Here is an 18,553-nt window from a genome sequence, read left to right on the forward strand (position 1 = left end):
CGACTATATATTCCATTCTTATTATTATTTGTCGAAGCTTTGATCTATATGTTGTCATCAATTACCAAAAAGGGGGAGATTGAAAGTGCAACTATCCCTAGGTGGTTTTGGTAATTCATAACAACATATAGCTCATTGAGCTAATGCTATTCCAAGATGATTATTTCAGGAAAGCTCAATGATTGGCATGGCATGGATGTTGAAAGTGGATCCCTCAAAATGCTAAGGACAAAGGATTGGCTCAAGCTCAAAAGCTCAAGACTCTTCATTTTATATTTTAGTGATCCAAGATCACATTGAGTCTTTAGGAAAAGCCAATACTATCAAGGAGGGATGAGGTGTTGCTTAATGAGCCTCTTGCTTCATGTGCTTAGTGATATGCTCCAAAACCCTCAACTACTTTTCCATATCCACATTTGACCTAAACCCAAAGCCAAACTCGGTCCTACCGATTCTTTCAACCCGGCGCCACCGAGTTTCACTTGTCATAGCCATTGCCAAACCCTAGCAAATCGGTTCTACCGATAGGGATCTCGGTCTCACCGAGATGGGATTGCAAACTCTGTGTTTCCCTTTCGTAACTTTTCGGTCTCACCGAAACAGCGGATCGGTCCCACCGAGATTGCAACGTAAACTCTCTATTTCCTTTTTGTAACTTTTCGGTCTCACCGAAAGAGCAAATCGGTCCCACCGAGTTTGCCTGACCAACTCTCTGGTTAGCTAATTACCAAAATTAGTCTCACCGAGTTTGTGTAATCGGTCTCACCGAGATTACGTTATGCCCTAACCCTAACAAAATCGGTCCTACCGAGTTGCATGTCAGTCCCACCGAAAATCTCTAACGGTCACCAGGTTTACTATTTCGGTCTGACCGAGTTTGTTGATTCGGTCCCACCGAGATTGGTAAATTGTGTGTAACGGTTGGATTTTGTGTGGAGGCTATATATACCCCTCCCGCTCCTCTTCATTCGTGGAGAGAGCCATCAGAACACATCTACACTTCCAACCCATATATTCTGAGAGAGAACCACCTACTCATGTGTTGAGACCAAGATATTCCATTCCTACCATATGAATCTTGATCTCTAGCCTTCCCCAAGTTGCTTTCCACTCAAATCTTCTTTCCACCAAATTCAAACCTGAGAGAGAGAGTTGAGTGTTGGGGAGACTATCATTTGAAGCACAAGAGCAAGGAGTTCATCATCAACACACCATTTGTTACTTCTTGGAGAGTGGTGTCTCCTAGATTGGCTAGGTGTCACTTGGGAGCCTCCGACAAGATTGTGGAGTTGAACCAAGGAGTTTGTAGGAGTTTGTAAGGGCAAGGAGATCGCCTACTTCGTGAAGATCTACCGCTAGTGAGGCAAGTCCTTCATGGGCGATGGCCATGGTGGGATAGACAAGGTTGCTTCTTCGTGGACCCTTCGTGGGTGGAGCCCTCCGTGGACTCGCGCAACCGTTACCCTTCGTGGGTTGAAGTCTCCATCAACGTGGATGTAGGATAGCACCACCTATCCGAACCACGGGAAAAACATCCGTGTCTCCAATTGCGTTTGAATTCTCCAAATCCTTCCCTTTACATTCTTGCAAGTTGCATGCCTTACTTTCCGCTGCCAATGTACTCTTTACATCCTTCCTTGAATTGTGTGATGATTGCTTGACTTGTCCTAAAGTAGCTAAAATCTGCCAAGAACTAAAATTGAGAAAAGGTTAAGTTTTTATTTGGTCAAGTAGTCTAATCACCCCCCCTCTAGACATACTTTTGATCCTACAGCTAAGTTGTTGGAATGGGAGAAGCACTTGTTCTTCTTGGACACATCTAACCTCAATGCGGCGCAAAAAGAGTATGTCAATCTTGCCCAACAAGAAGTCTTGATCCAAAAAAGAGCCTTGGTTCGTGCAATGGGTGGCGGTGGCCTCGGCGCCATGGGAGGCATGGGTGGCTTCGGAGCCATGGGAGGCATGGGTGCACATCCGGCCGCCATGGGAGGCATGGGTGCACCTCCGGCCGCCATGGGAGGCATGAGTGGCTTTGGAGCACCCTCCGACGCTATGGCCGCCATGGGAGGCATGAGTTTTGCTTCTCTCATGGGAGGCATGGGTGCACCTCCGGCCGCCATGGGTGCAATGTCTTTCGATGTGCCTTCTCACACACATTCCCATGAAGATGCCATTGAAGATCTTGCCAACACCGTCGGAGCTTCACATGATGCGGTGCGTGATGCGGTGCGTGATGAGGAGAGGGAGGAAGATTCATCTTCGGAGGCGGAAGAGTCGTCTTTGGAAGATGAGGACAAAGACGAAGACGAGGAAGATGAAGATTGATGTGTCTTTCATGTCTTGAACTTTAGTTTGCATTTGAACTTGGTTGGATGAACTTATGGGCATGAACTTTTATTCATCAACTTGTTTGTGTCAAATTTCACATGTTCATTTTTGTTCAAAATATCATATATGCAAAATGCCCGGCGAGTCGCGCACGCTGTATTTTTGCGCTCTGCTGGAGCGGCGCGCGCTGCATTATAGCGCGGCTGCTGGAGCCAGCGCAGGCGGGCGCGCAAAACCAGCCGCAGCGCGCGCGGTAAACAGGTTTTTTACGCGCGGCGCTTAGCGCGGCTGTTGGAGATGCTCTTAGTTTAGAGATTTCGATGATGTGTGTTCAGTGGGAGAAGACGTTCCAATCTACTATAAAGGCGTCTGTGACGATTTCGTCAATCTCAAGATGATGTACCGGCTTAGTCTTTTGAACGTGCTCATATTGATAGGGTGTGCCTGCATGCATTTATAGAGATAAATGTATGTGCTTATGTAGTCTGCGTCTGTAGTGTGTTGAAGAAAAAGAAAACCTCAAAAACAGAGATAGGAAAACACCAGCAATTTACGCAGTGTAAATCTCGGTCAAAGCAAATTCGTTTTCAAAATTTGATTTTGCTTTACTTTTTGGAGGGAGCCTCACGTAAGCTGTCAGGCGCCCCTCTGCAGCGTGGAGGTGGAGCGCTCATCCAAGACCCAAAAGGAAGAGATTTGAGAAGGAGAGAAGCAGGGGATGAGGTGGGTGAGGGCGTGAGGGACGTTGAGGTGGTGGCGGCGGCGGCGGCGGCATTCAGCCCCTCCTCGCCGCATCCGCATGGACAACACGGAGAAAAACGTCGGCCCCGGCGACGGCGGGGTCGACGGACCACCCAAGAGCGGGCACGGCGGGGATCACCCTGCTGGTGCTGGTCCAGGGGCAGGCGCGCGGATCGACATCACCCGCGACGGCATGGACGGCAAGGAGGAAGACCTCGGCCCCAAGCCCAGCGACGACAGCGGACAAGGCGGGGAGCACCATGGTGGCACAGGGGCAGACAAGCGGATCCTCCTCGCCGGCGAGGGCCTGGAGGACACGGCCGCCGACGCACGCAAGGAGAGCGAGCCCCCCGGCGTGGACGTCCACGGGCCAAGCGGCGGAGACGGGCGCGTGCATCCTCGTGGCGCGCTCCCCGCGGAAGAGGCGACGCCGACCACCGGAGCTCGCAAGGAGAGCCACGGCGGGGTGCCTCGCGGTACAGGGGTGGACGCGTTCCCCAAGGAAGATGCGACGCCAAGCCTGCAGACCACCACCATCGGCGTCAACCTCTACGGGCCAAACGGTGGAGACGGCCGCGAGCATCATCGTGGCGCACCGCCGGCCGCGCTCCCCAAGGAAGAGGCGACGCTGAACACCGATCCCGGGGTCTACGACAGCATGGATGTCTCCAAGGAGTCGCCGATCGTCCTGGATGACGGCGTGGGCACCCAAGCTGGGAGCTTTACCGAGAAACCTGTCGTCGGGAATGCCCAGGGCGCCAACAACACCAATGTCAGCGAACATGGCCCAGGGCAGGACGCGCTCACCAAGACGGACGCGGCCCTCACCAAGAGCGAGGTCAATCTCCACGTGGAGCAGAGCACAGGTAAGACGCGCAACAAGAGAAGATCATACTGATGAAGCTTGTCTAATGTTCTACAGTACATTCAGAAGTAAATTTCTGTTCCATGCATATGTTTTTGTGAGAAATGGCTGCTCTGAAGAACATTTAGATTAGTTTATATACAACAGGAAGCGTTATCCTTTTACCCCCCCCCCCCCCCCCCCCACACCAAAAAAAAACAGAGTAGGCTTTTCATGAATAGTTATATTTAGAAGTACTCTGTTATACTCACAAATATCATAGGTAAGACACCAAGAGCTGAAGCTTGTCCTATGTTTTACATTCACAAGTAGTAATTTTCTGTTGCCATGTGACTTTGTTTTTGTGAGAACTAGCTGCTCTGAAGAACATTCAGATTAGTATATACAGCAGGGAGAGTTATCCTTTTAGCCCCAAAAAACAGAGGAGGCTTTTCATGACTAACTATATTCAGAAGTAATATGTTATATTCACAAAAATCATAGGTAAGACACACAAAAGATGAAGCTTGTCTTATGTTTTAGTACATTCAGAAGTAATTTTCTGCCCGTTATGTACTTATCTGTTTTTGTGAGAACTTGGCACTCTCAAGAACATTTCAATTATTTTATAGTTGTAGAATATGAAGCTTTATTCTTTACCTCCAAAAAACAGAGGAAGTTTTTATGATTAACTACATTCATTACTGAAGATTATCAATCCACTTTTCAACCATAGGTGTATAACTGCTAGTATGGAGTGATATTTTTCTGCACTCATATCATAAATCTAATTTTAACGATGAAAATCCAAAAAACTTTCCCCAAAAAGTTGCAAAGAAACTATTTACGGTTGCGAGCTGTTTGTGGTCCAATGTTTAATTTGTATCATCATATGCATTTTGGATCATCAATGCAGGTGCCATGGCGGATAGTGTCCCAGGTGCCAGCTACATGTTGGGCGCAACCAAGGATACACAGTGTGTGCAACTCAAAGAATCTATTGGTCACTGGGAGAAATTTCTGGGGCAGCAACAACAGCTACAAACATCTCTCGAATCTCGTCTCACCTCATTCGAGAATCGACAAGTACACTTCCAAGAGGAGCAAAAGCAGTTTGATGAACAGCACCGCATCGATATTGATCAATTATCAAAGGAGAGATACAAGATTGAGAAACTAAGTGCAGAGTTGGAAGCGAAGCAGAATATATATCTGGAGCGTCAAGGGCTGGACAACCAAGCAAACAAAAGGCTCAGAAATACCTATTATGCAGCACAGTTGTGTGGAATTTATGGACGCGACGAAGTTATTGGATCGATTGGGACACCAAATGATGAGGATTTCCATGCAGCTCTACTAAACAAGCCTCCGAAGGTAAAAAAAATCACTTTCTTTTATATTTGATTTGCTCCCGATGCCTGCATATGTAAATTAAATTCAAGCTAGACTTAGCAACTAGAGCTTAGGGATGAGTGTGTTTTTGCAACAACAAAAAAAGTTGGAACAAACAAGATGTAATCTTTCATTAGGTCCTCAGAATTAGAAGATTAGTTTTGGTCGCTTCATACAATATGTTTCTTTGCATTGCAGGATGGCAACGCTTGGAGCAAAAAGCAGACCATTTACACTGTTATTTTTATGGTTTTTCTGCCACTCATATTTGGCCTGGAGGCACTATTCAAAAGCAAAGAGACCAATAATTTGACCCAGACCATAGTCTTTGCTTCTGTTGGGGCTGTGTGGGGCTTCTCAACAATTGGAGGGCTATTTGGCCTCTTCAACACCCGGTCAAACCTTCCGCAAGATTATTCCGGTCACATGGCTTGCCTCATGTTCCTTGGGATCTGCCTTCTGAAGGTGGGAGCACTCTGGTATGCAATGCCGCCTACGAAAGCTTCAATCCCTATCGCCATTTTTCTTGCAGCTATTATTGCTATCGGACATATCATTTCCTGGATTAAGGTATGTCTGCCTCATCACCTCTGCTATTTCTTAGAACTGGTAGATGCTTACACACAGTTGCACCTGTTTTGATTGCAGCACTGTTGTGATGCCAGCCACAACAATGCACAGACATACCCATGAGGCTGTTTGGTTTGCCCAGTCAAAGCTACGGGTCAGCTGTGAGCCTACATACTGCAAGACCTTCATGAGCTTTCTTCTGTGTCAAGGATCCCGGAACTCGATGTGTGGACAGGAGTCATGTGAGGCCAGCTTATTTCTCCGTCCAGATCATCTGAACATTTAAATGTTTTTGCGCTGTTCAGCGGTTCAACAACAGTTGCTCTGCTCTGTACCATTCCCTGGGAGTGCCTGGTGATGCGAGGATTTTGGACGAGCAGTGAAATATGTTTAACTGTGATTTTATCGAGCAACTTGGATTGCTCACGATACTTGTTCAAGCACATGTAAACATACACGTTCTTCCATCTCCAGCTGGTGAGGTGATGCACGGTGTCATTCCCTGGCTGTTTGTGGCGTTGTTTTCACTTTTCCATTTCAGGTTGGGTTGTTGTTCGCATGATGTTTCCCCCTGCTTTGTCCCTTTGGTTTACTGCAACTGCATTACATTCCACTTGACGCCATGTGGTGATCGACACAGTTCATCCCACTTCCCCGCTTGATCTTCCTGTCAAAATGTATGGTTTTCCTCTTCGTCACCTCAAAGTAGCTGCAGCCGAACACTTGATTGGCAGTCCAAAGCCATTATGCACTGCATCAGTTGCTCTTTTCTTCAGGACAGATCTTTCCCCACAGTGCGCACCTGCATACCAGAGCATTTGATTTTGCCAAAATGTAAGTCATTTCCAGGTTTCAAAATTGTTGACATCATACCAGCACTAAACATATTCTCTACTCGGTTCCTGTTTTTTACTTTACCCAGTTCAATTGCAATAACAACAGAAATAGTTTCTCAGGTTTACTACACAACAGGGAAGTCTAGTCATGCACATGTTAGGTACCCCTAGCCAAAATTCTATTGTGCTAACAAAGCCCAAGAAAACATACACTGAACATGTATGTTATATAAGACAATGGAAGTGGAAGGTTTAGAACCGGAAAAAGAAACAATGCACAATGAGAGTAACCATATGACTACCATACTCCTTAAAAACATGGTAACAGAAAAATGCACCCAACAGCACAAAAAGGAATATACAACATAGATAGAGAAAATCAAGCGGGTGCATACATACATCATCGTTGAATCTATTCATGTCCTCGGTGAGCGTTGCATCAGTGTACTCCTTTCAGCATCATGGGGCTGTATGTGATATGATCTTGGTAAGATCTATGATGGTCTTCTCTCTTCCAGGTCATTCTGTAGATTCTTTTGCGCCTTAAAAGTCGACTGAAGCACAGTAAGAAAATTTACCAATAGAAGTTGACCAAGCATGGATATTAAAGTCATAAGGAAGAGACATAGGTAGTATCTCCCTCAGTTGAAATACTTGGTGAAACATTAAGAGGCAGGAAATTTCTACCGACACTGAAGAAATACTGCCACGGAAGTTCCCAGACACAAACACAATATGGCAAATAAGAGCAGAAAGAAAAGGTAAATACTGGGCAAGAGTAGACTGATATTGATTTTTCCATCCAGATTCCAAAATAGCTTCTCTGCAAGAGCACACATGTTCTCTTGAAGAATAAAATGTGGCAGGCAATCAAGATAGAGGGCCGGTAAAATTAAGAAAAATCCTACGAATCTTTGCATCAATTGGACAAATTAAGGTCATTGGACAAACCAAAAAATGTCTACTCCCTAGCACAACAAAGCCCTGATCTCACCGTCCACTGAACAGAGTTATGTTCAATGGAGGAATCAATGCAATCGGAAATAGTTAATGGAGTAAGATAAACGCAGAAAGGAAAACATATAACCTAAATAGAGGAAGCAGATATTGAGCAGCAGCACAGTGTTCTCTAGGCCGCTACAACCACTGATGGCTCATCCACGCCACTGACATGGACTGAAAAACAGAGCATCAGCAACATCTATGGGGCTTGAATTTGTTGTACTTGATAAGCCAGGGAGAGATGCCGGCTGTGATTACCTACATTGGCTCCATGATCTACAAATCTTAGCTCATACTTATCATGTACTCCCTCTGTTCTGAATTACTTGTCGTAGATATAGATGTATCTAGATGTATTCTAGTTCTAGATACATCCATTTCTGCGACGAGTAATTTGGAACAGAGGGAGTAGTAACTGTATTAACAACACTTGTCCTTATGCCATCCTACATTGTTCATGAAACAGAAGCAACATGAAATAACTACATTGTTCATAAAAAAGAAGCAACCTCTAGCACTACAGATAAATTGACAATATCTTTGCCACTAAGATACAACAGTAGAAATTAACTGAAGCTCTAAACCGCCAATGCTAAGGGAAAACAGAGCATTGAGTTCATAATGCGTGATAGATATATAATAGCTCCAATGCCCTTGAGTAGCCTAGCCATGTAATGGATATATATTTCTGTACAAAGTAATGGATATATATAGATACAACAACATATATTACAAAGACGTGCAGGAATGAATGTGGTGAAATTATTATTTTTAGTGCAGAGTTAATTAGGTTATTGTCTGTATTACAAATCAGTTAGAAGAACAATAACAGTTAGCTGGACATCCCAAAATACACATTTATCAAGTTTAATTAGCTTAGCATGAATGGCTTCCATCTCTTGCCAAAAGGCATACACAAATATGCAATCTTGTACGAGTACGCATTTGATAGTGCTGCTGACAACTTGATGCAGATGACATTATTGATTGTCCTATCAAAGAGAAGAAGAAACCTTGTGATTTTCATGCAGCTTCAGAACTTGGTCAGCCAACTTGTGCTCTGCAGTCTCCACCTATACCATGTCCAATTTTTCGTTCTCGAAAGCACCTTGGGTATGTATACTTCAAAGCCATAATACTACAAAAGAGCTAGATCATTCCAAGCTGGCATGTATTAACAAAAAATTGCAAATGCAAACTGAAAGCGCAGGTCGGTTTCATTCTAGCACTAACACATCAAGAGCAGGTGAGCACATCATACAAGAAAAGAATGACAAATACTACCTCTGTATCTCTGCATCTTAATATAAGACGTTTTCGCAGTTCAAAAACGTCTTATATTAAGGTACAGAGGTAGTAACATTCTAGAACATCAGAAGAAGCTCTAATATTATGACACTAAGCAAATACACTCTTCCAAGCAATTTGACGAACACTCCATCTAAATGGATCAATCACCTGTAAATTCAATTTGAATGCACCGGCAGAGGTTCACCACATGTATCAACAAACTGAAACCCATCAACAATTCACCACATGAACTGAATCAAAATAAAACACCCCATGAGTGACGGGCAGTTCGTTCAGCAGACGCACATCCATTGCGGCATTAGAAATGGATGTAGCGCTGCAGTAGAAGGCCGCGCGGGCACTGCGTCGCGGACATGCAATAGGGTGGGAGACAAGGCAGGGGAAGCTGCTCCTCAGAGACAGAGGAGGGGCAGAAGGAAACGGAAAGAATAGCTCAAGTCGGGAGGTGGGAGAAGGCAATGTCCACCTGCTCGTAAAGCGATGCCGCTCCGCTCACCTGGTGCCAAACAGCCAAAATGGGGGTGGTGGTTGCGGCGGAGGAGGCGATGCCGTTCTCATTGAAGCCGGTGGCGGTGGGGGCAGGGGAGCTGTGGCTGGTGGATGGGTTGAACGGTGCGGCAGAGAAGAGATGGATTTGTCCGGCGGCAGCAGGGGTGGAAACTTGGAGATGGAGGGGGAGTCCGGCGTAGCCTCGTCGGGACGGAGCTGTCGGTTATCGCGGCGGCGTAAGTGGCGTTGAGGGGGCGAGTTGTTTACATTAGAGCATCTTCAACATGTGCGCAACCGCACGACGCGCTAAAATAAATTTACATCATCAAAATAGCATTGCGCGTTGCAAAGCGCTGGCTCCAACATTCATTATAAAAAAAAATTGCACAAGCCGCTTCAGCAGACGCGCTAGACTTTTACAGCGCGCGAGCAGCCGGCGCTTATAACATGTTCATTTTGATAATATGATGATATTTCAAACTAAAAAAGACATATAATAGTTCAGTTGCACGGCACATCAACAATCATGCCACATATGATCATCCAACCAAGTTTAAAATCACCCAACCAAATTCATGACATAAAAGTTCACACAAATAAATAGCACATCAACAATCATGCCGCATCCTCATCATCGTCCTCCTCTTTCTCCGATTCTTCATTCTCATCCAAAGACGATTCTTCCTCCTCCTCTTCATTGTCGCGCGCCGCATCATCATGGGAAGCTTGGAGGGTGTTGTCAAGATCTCCAACGGCATCATGTGAAGGTACGTGAGGCATGCATCCACCCATGTCATCCGGAGGTGCTCCCATGCCTCCCATGAGAGACCCAAAACTCATGCCTCCCATGTTAGCTCCCAAACCACCCATGCCGCCCATGTTAGCTCCGAAGGCACCCTGTCTCCCATGCCGCCCCATGGTAGCTCCGAAGCCACAAATGCCTCCCATGGTAGCCATGCCGACCATGCCACCCATGCCTCCCATAGTAGCTCCCATGCCTCCCATGGCCATGGCTCTTTTTTGGACCAAGACTTCTTCACAGGAAAGATTGACGTACTCCTTTTGCTTCTCATCGAGGGTAGATGTGTCCATGAAGAACAAGTACTTCTCCCATTCCAACAATCTAGATCGCTCCCCCATGGCCAATTTCTTCTCCTCCAATGCCACCCTCCTCTCCTTGGCTGCCACCCTCCTCTCCTCGGCCGCCGCATCTTGGTTCCTTGCCATCATCCTCATCTTGTTCGCTTCCTTTCTTGCCTTCACAATAGTTTCCATAGCATTTTTAACTCATCATCTCCTTTCCTCTTCTTCTTTTCTTTTCTGTCTTTCTTGGCTCCATTTGGTCTTTTTGGCTTGGAGTAGGAAACCGAGTTTGGTGTAGGGCCTCTCTTGCCGTCATCACTTGATGCCTCCTCCTCATCATCATCCAAATCAATAGTTCGCTTGCGTTTGTTGCTCTCCTCATCGACACCTTCACGGGGCTTCCATTTATCTTCATCCTTAAACACATCATAGCAATGTGGCAAGGTAAATGGTCTCCCTTTCTTGATCTTCCCTTTCTTGGTCTTCTTCTTCTCTCCTTGAAATAAATTTTGTGCAATAGTGAGCTACAAACAAAAGAATAAGTTAGCACTTGAAACACCAAAGAAGAAGCATGAACATGGAAGAATCATGAAATAAATGGCACTTACACTATCTCTATCATTAGTATCACTTGGGTTTACCGTGTCAACCGCCTTAAGTGCGGCCGCCCACCTTTGACAATATTTGTTGATTGTCAACCACCGGGAGCGAAGAGATCTTTCCGTGTGGTCAATTCCCCTTTTGTTGTGTAAATCAAAGTGCTCATTCATCCGGATCCAATATGCATATCTATTTTGGTCCCCTCCAACGGTGGCATCCCTAGACACTTTCAACCATGTATTGCATAGCAAGATGTCTTCGTCCATGGTGTAGTTGCCCGCTCTTCCTTTCAGTGCATCGACGATGCCCTCACCATCCTCGTCCACCTCAAAATCATGATCATCTAAATGCACTTCATTGGTTTGAGACCAATGAGAATTGTTGGAGCCAACACCCATAGTTGACATATATGTTTCATCATTGAAACTACAAAGTATATATAACAGCTATCCATATGTATCCAATAACAACGAAAAAAACTAGGCGGAATCATACCTTGTGGGCATTTCATCGAACACCTTGTGCGCATCGTCCGCTGGCGCAACAAGCGAGCTCGCCGGTGCTTCGGTCGCCGCCGCATCCGTCGCACGCCCTGCAAGTTTCTTCTTTGGCCGCCTAGATGAGCCGTCCGCCGCTTTGTTCTTCTTCCCGGACACCTTGCCTGCCTTTGTCACCGCTGCATTTGGGAGCTTCGAGAGGAGACTACGTGGCTTCACGCGGGCGCCGGCGCGACGCCACCCGCCGAGGTCGTCCGTGGCGCCATGAAAAGGCCACGCGCGAGACTGGTGCTTGGAGGAGCACCGGCGAAGGTGAAGACAAAGCTCCTCGGGCTAGGGTTTGTGGCGGCGGTGGATGGGTTGCGGGTGTAGGAAGGGGTGAGGGGGATGTCGGCGTGGCCGTACATCAGGCGAATTCCCCGGTGGCGGCGCAGGGCGGGGCGGCCAGAGAGGGTGTCAGCAGTGCGGCGCAGGCGCTCAAGTCTGCAGCACACGAAATAAGCGGCACACGATGCCATTTCGCTCCGTGCATTTTTTGCGCCTCCGCTGGAGCGTCCGAAACGGCCGCGCGCGCAAAAAAATTGATTTTTCTAGTGCGGCGCTAATATCGCGCGCCTGTTGGAGATGCTCTTAGGCGAACACAAAGGGCTAAATGGATATAAATCGCTGCCCAACGAGCGGAAGCAAATTGTCAATTTTTTTCCTCTTTCGGCCTATTCTTGACCCAATTTGCACCACGTTTGCGTTGAAACGGACAGCGCGGACGGCTGGGTCATGCGTCCTTGTCCTCTCCTGGCCTGCCTATCAGGGACATAATGCTTCTTTTTCTCTTCTCCTACGCGGCCCGCACCCTCCCCCGCCATAGCCATTGCTGCTCATTTTTCCAGCTGCCTCCTCGCTGTCGTCCGACCGCCCAAACCACGACCTCCCATGCCAGCGTTTTCGGAGAAGTTCCGGCATTTGGGGCTCTTTGTCGCCACATCCTGTACCAACGAAGTTACAGCTGCCGCCGACGCCCATCGACCCCAACACCTTCTGGCAGGCGCTACAAAGTCGCCGACCGTCAACGCCAACCTTGCCTGCTGCCTGCACGGGGAGCTAGAGGTGCTCCCTGGTAGCATCGCCATCACGACCACAAGGTGTTCGACACTTTGCTCAAAAGATACCATGGATAGTGGAGACGAGTATTTTTTTCCACAATTTTATTTGTTCATAGGATGATTCGTCCTCGGATGACGAAGAACTTGTGGTTGCTGCACTAGTCGTCAATGACCACATAGCTAGGCAGCGGCCTAGGTTCAGGGGATCAATCTCGAGGTATGCTTCGGCCATCAACCGCAATAGGGAGAGCGGCCACATCCTGCTCTATGCCGATTACATGAATGTCGTGCTCTTCAAACTACATCAATTCCACCGCCACTTTCAGATGACGAGACATGTGTTCAATCATATTCGGGAGGAGTGGTAGCATATGACCCATAGTTTGAGTGCAAAGAGGATAACCTTGGCAAGCTTAGCTTCTCTTCTTACCAGAAATGCATGGCGTTAATCACATGCTTGCATATAGAATTACCGTCGTTCTTTTGGATGAGGACGTACGTATGAGTGAGTCCACAAGCCAAATGTCACAGATACAGACTGGTTGTTGGCGATCAATGCTGATAGGGGCTTTTCGGGTATGCTTGGCAGCATAGATTATATGTACTGGAGGTGGAAGAACTGTCCATTTGCTTGGCAGGGGCAGTGCGAGGGGCATGTGAAAGGTGCCACTGTCATACTAGAAGCGATGGCTTCACAAGATCTTTTGATATGACATTATTTTTTCGACATAGCTGGTTCTCACAATGGTATCAACGTGCTTCAACGTTCTCTAGTGTTCGCAAGGCTTGCAGAAGGCCACTCCCGAGAGGTCAACTTTGAGATCAATGGCCACCATTACAACATGGGATACTACCGAGTTGATGGTATCTGTCCTAAGTGGTCAACTCTTGTGAAGATAATACCCAATCAACAAGGAGAGAAGATACATAGATTTTCTCAACAACAAGAGAGTGCTAGGAAGGATGTGAAGTGTGCTTTTGGTGTGCTTTAATCTTGATGGGGTATCGTCCGACACTCTGCACTGACATGGGGAGGTGATGACTATTTGTGTGATCATGCACAACATGATCGTGGAGGATGAGCATGATGACAATATCTACGACCAAGGGTTTGATTTCCAGGGTAAAAATGTTGAGCTTAAGCACCAAGAATCGACAACGTTTGAACAGTTCACCCAATTCCATCGTGAAATGTGTGATTAGCATACTCATATGCTGCTTCAAGATGACCTGATTGAGCACATATGGACTCATATTAGCAACCAGTAGAAGTATCGGTTCATTTCCTTTTCATGTATTCAAGATAATTTTCATTGGGCTGTAAAACTATTTGATTGTGTTTTTATTAAAATGTAGAATGTAAAACTTTTTTGCAATGTTATATTTATTTGGTTGTAAAACTTTTTACAACGTGTATAAAAAGTGTATACATAAGGGCTCCAGTCGGCCGTGGCGGACGAGATGCATCCACACGTTGGGTGCACGGTCAGCGCATCTAGAAAAACAGCCGGATGCCGCACCATTGCCCAACCCAAACGGACAAAATCCGGATAGAACAGACCTTTGTTTGGGATCGTGCGTTGGAGTTGGCCTCAGGTGGAGTATTTTCATTTGAGATTAGAGAGGAAAGGAGAGGCCCACCTATGAAATTCAAGGGAAAGATTTTTTTGACGAATCAGGGGAAGAGGTTATTGCTAGTATAAAAGGGTCCGTAAAATCAATCAGAAAATCCTTAGAGAATGAAAGGGTTTGGGAATTTGTGAGGAAAATTGGGATCCCAACATTTGAACCCTGGTAACTATCTCGCTCTCGTTCTTCTTACATATTTTCCTTTTTTTTCTTGAGAATTGTATATGTGGCTACTGCTGTTTTGCCAGTCTGTCTGTCCCCAATAATGAACTCTCGGTGACTGTGCCCTATAGGGATCATCGAATCGATATCAATAAAAGGATTGAATGAGAAATGAAGGAGTTCAGCAAGACAACTTCGGTTCACACGTGAAAGTTATTCGAAAGGTGTCTGATAACCCACAAGTATAGGGGATCACAACAGTTTTCGAGGGTAGAGTATTCAACCCAAATTTATTGATTCGACACAAGGGGAGCCAAATAATATTCTCAAGTATTAGCAGCTGAGTTGTCAATTCAACCACACCTGGAAACTTAGTATCTGCAGCAAAGTATTTAGTAGCAAAGTAATATGATAGTAGTGGTAACGGTAATAAAAGGTAACAGTAGTAAAAGTAGTTGTCGGTGTCAAAACCGGCGGATCTCGGGTAGGGGGTCCCGAACTATGCATCTAGACCGGATGGTAACAGGAGGCAGGGGACACAATGTTTTACCTAGGTTCAGGCCCTCTTAATGGAGGTAAAACCCTATGTCCTGCTTGATTAATATTGATGATATGGGTAGTACAAGAGTAGATCTACCACGAGATCAGAGATGCTAAACCCTAGAAGCTAGCCTATGGTATGATTGTATGTTGTCCTACGGACTAAAACCCTCCGGTTTATATAGACACCGGAGGGGGCTAGGGTTACACAAGGTTGGTTACAAAGGAGGAGATATCCATATCCGTATTGCCTAGCTTGCCTTCCACGCCAAGTAGAGTCCCATCCGGACATGGGACGAAGTCTTCAATCTCGTGTCTTCATAGTCCAACAGTCCGGCCAAAGGATATAGTCCGGCTGTCCGGAGACTCCCTAATCCAGGACTCCCTCAGTAGCCCCTGAACCAGGCTTCAATGACGACGAGTCCGACGCGCAGTGTTGTCTTCGGCATTGCAAGGTGGGTTCTTTCTCCGAATACACCACGGAAGAATTTGAATACAAGGATAGTGTCTGACCCTGCAAAATAAGTTCCACATACCACCGTAGAGAGAATAATATTTTCACAAATCTAATTTGCTGACTTGTTTTGGCAGCATGACGTTATGTCATGGCCTGGTGATTATTCGAACCCTTTTTCTTCAACCAGCTCCACACATAACGCGAGGCGGTTTCTTGACACGTCTTGTCAAAGCAGAGATTGTGTTCCCCCAATTACGGGATTCTCATTAATACGGTCGTGGGTAACCCAACCGTGTCTAGGACTCCTAGATTATAGGCAAGTCCCAAACGGCTACGGAGAGGACGCTTGATATTCACCCTCTTTATAAAGGGACAAGGTTTTTGCTTTTTCCTTCTCGTGCTCAATCGAACCCCTCCCCCGCCTCGAGTTCTAACACCCAAAGCCCAGGCCAGGTGCTCCGGATCTTCAATCATGTCCAGATCCAGCCTTCAAGGCCGGTGGATGCCCTCCTCCGTCACGGAAGAGGATATCAAGAAGTTGAGGGAGGCCAGATACCTGACCGCCGAGGTTTCGCATCGGCTGCCTGCTCGAGGGAAGGTCGTCCCCACTCCCGAACCCAATGAGAAAGTCGTGTTCGTCTCCCACTTCCTCCGAGGCCTAGGCCTCACTCTGGATCCCTTCGTCAGGGGTTTGATGTTCTATTACGAGCTAGATTTCCACGATCTAGCTCTGGACTCCTTTCTCCACATCTCGACATTTATTGTCGTGTGTGAGGCCTTCCTCCACATTACCCCTCACTTCGGCCTGTGGCTCAAGACCTTTGAAGTGAAGCCGAACATGATCGAGGGGCAACATGCAGCGTGCGGAGACGCGTCAATAGGCAAGATGGCAGGAGCTCCGTGGCCGAAAGGTTCCTTTCCAGAGGTGTCCGAATTATGGCAACGGGAGTGGTTTTACGTCACGGCTCCCAGAAGTGCCAAGTGGGCGGCTGCCCCCGCTTTCCGCTCGGCCCCCCACCACAACCGATGTCATGGATTAGCAGAGGTCTGAGCTGGGGTCCAGCCAAGGACGTGCCTATACTGCAAAGCCGCATTCAAGATCTCTTCGAGGGAGATTTTAATTTGGTTGTGGTAATGCAAGTTGTGCTGGTTCATCGAGTCCAGCCTTGCAAACGCCGGCCCCTTCGCTTGTGGGAGTTCAACCCAGAAGGACCACGTGCCATTCAAAGTTTCCTCGGCCTGACGCACGAGGAGATGTACAAGTCATTCTTCGGACCTCAAATAGAGTGTCCGGATACTACCGAGGACGTGGGCCTGAGCAGTAACCGCGCCGCTGAACAAGTAAGAAATCCTCTAGCCGAACACACTGTCTTTTATTCATCATGAAGTTATTTCTGAGAGATCGCTCTTTGACCAGGACTGGCTAACAAAGGAGAAGATGATTCGGTGTTCGGCCCCCCTCCCTGAGGGTTTGGAAAATCCGGTATTGGAAAAGATGCTCGAGCTTGCACCTTGCCCGGAGCCCTCGAAGGAAGATACAGGGGGGAATAATATGGGCGGAAGCGGCCCCCCATCGCTGCCAGTTCCAACTGAGGGAATGAGCGCCTCCATAAAGGAGGATAACCGGGGGAGGAAGAGGACTGCTTCCGAGGATCCGGAAGCCGAGGCCTCCAAACGGGAGAAGAAATCTCCAATAGAGGGTCCTGCCTCGGGGGGTGCTCTTGCCGCACAAAGTCCGCGGGGGGATTAGCCCTCCAACGAGTCGTAAGTGATCCAAAAATACTTTAATAGTGAAGGTATACTATCTTTCTTCTGAGAAAATAACCGCCGCATATATCTTGCAGCTCGGGTCTTAGCCCTTCTCAGCTGAGCTCGTCTTCGGGGGATCTTCTTCCGGAGATGATGGAGAGCGAAACGCCTCCCCCGGACTCCTCCGCTCAAGAAGCAGGCGACCCCGAAGTGTCGTCACGGAGGGCCTCTCCGGATCCGGTGAGGCCAGAAGATAATCCCATAGACCCCCGAAGTCCCCAGCGTCCGGCTCTCGAAGAGAGCAAACAAAAGAGTCCGGCACCGTCTGGTATGCGGTCAGACGTTCTGAGGGAGCTGTTGGGGCGAGCGGCCATCTCAGAAGAACACCGTACGCTGATGGGTATGGTGATGGAAAGAATTTCTTCCACCGAAAGCGGATTACATGAAGCCTTTATGAGTCTACTGACAGGCTTTGAGGTACGTGAGATAATATGTGATAGTACCGCACATGTTAGGTGTGCCCTATGTAGATAGTAGCCCCTGAGACTCTGGTTGTCATCGAGAACGGCGGCGAACAGAGGATCATAGTCCCAGGCAATAACCAGACTGCCTTTATGTGCAGGTGGTGGAAGCTCCGGTGGCTAGCCGGACTAGTGAGTTTGCCGAATTAAAACGGCAACTGGATGCGGCAGACGCCGACATCGAGCTTGTTAACAAGCGGCTTGATGAATCACAGGATAAGTAATGTTTTCCGGTGAATGTCACACAATAAGAGCAGCATGATGCCAGTATCTTTAATATGTTGTGACTGCAGACGGAGCTGCCATCGTGGAGACCCTTCGGGTGGAGCTTGCCCGAGCCAAGGAACAAGCGAGGGTTAGTATTGCGGCTGCTTTGAAGGCGGCTGAGGAGTTAAGAGCCGAGAAGGCCGCCCATTGCGAAAGCAAAGAAAAGATGGCCAAGATGGCCGTAGAATTAAAAGGCACTGCCGACCGTTGCCAGTTCCTTGAAGAGGAGAACTGAGTGAAGGCAGCGGACCTTGAGAAGGCCACTATGGTGACCAAAGACAGTCGCTCTGCTATGAGGGCGAAGAAGGAGGAGCTGCACGAAGCCGGGGATATTGCGGCTGGGAAGCCCTTTCTGCTGCGGAGGAAGTTCGGAGATCCGCGGTATGCCCCTCTGGATCGGCTGTGGAGTTCGGCAGACACATATATGGACTTGGC

The 18,553-nt window shown here is 47.5% G+C and overlaps 1 protein-coding gene across 1 annotated transcript; it reads right to left on the reverse strand.

Annotated features, from left to right (window-relative positions):
* Positions 1-10,772: 10,772 nt before the first annotated feature.
* On the reverse strand, positions 10,773-11,594 carry LOC147963913 (uncharacterized). The gene is made up of 2 exons (XM_087529755.1): positions 11,205-11,594; positions 10,773-11,120 (listed from the first exon to the last, which is right to left on the reverse strand). Exons 1-2 carry the CDS (start codon positions 11,592-11,594, stop codon positions 10,773-10,775), a joined length of 738 nt encoding a protein of 245 aa, XP_087385881.1.
* Between the last annotated feature and the right edge of the window lie 6,959 nt (positions 11,595-18,553).

Source organism: Triticum urartu, chromosome 6A (assembly GCF_056163025.1).
Source record: "Triticum urartu cultivar PI428250 chromosome 6A, HENAU_Tu73, whole genome shotgun sequence".
NCBI lineage: Eukaryota > Viridiplantae > Streptophyta > Magnoliopsida > Poales > Poaceae > Triticum > Triticum urartu.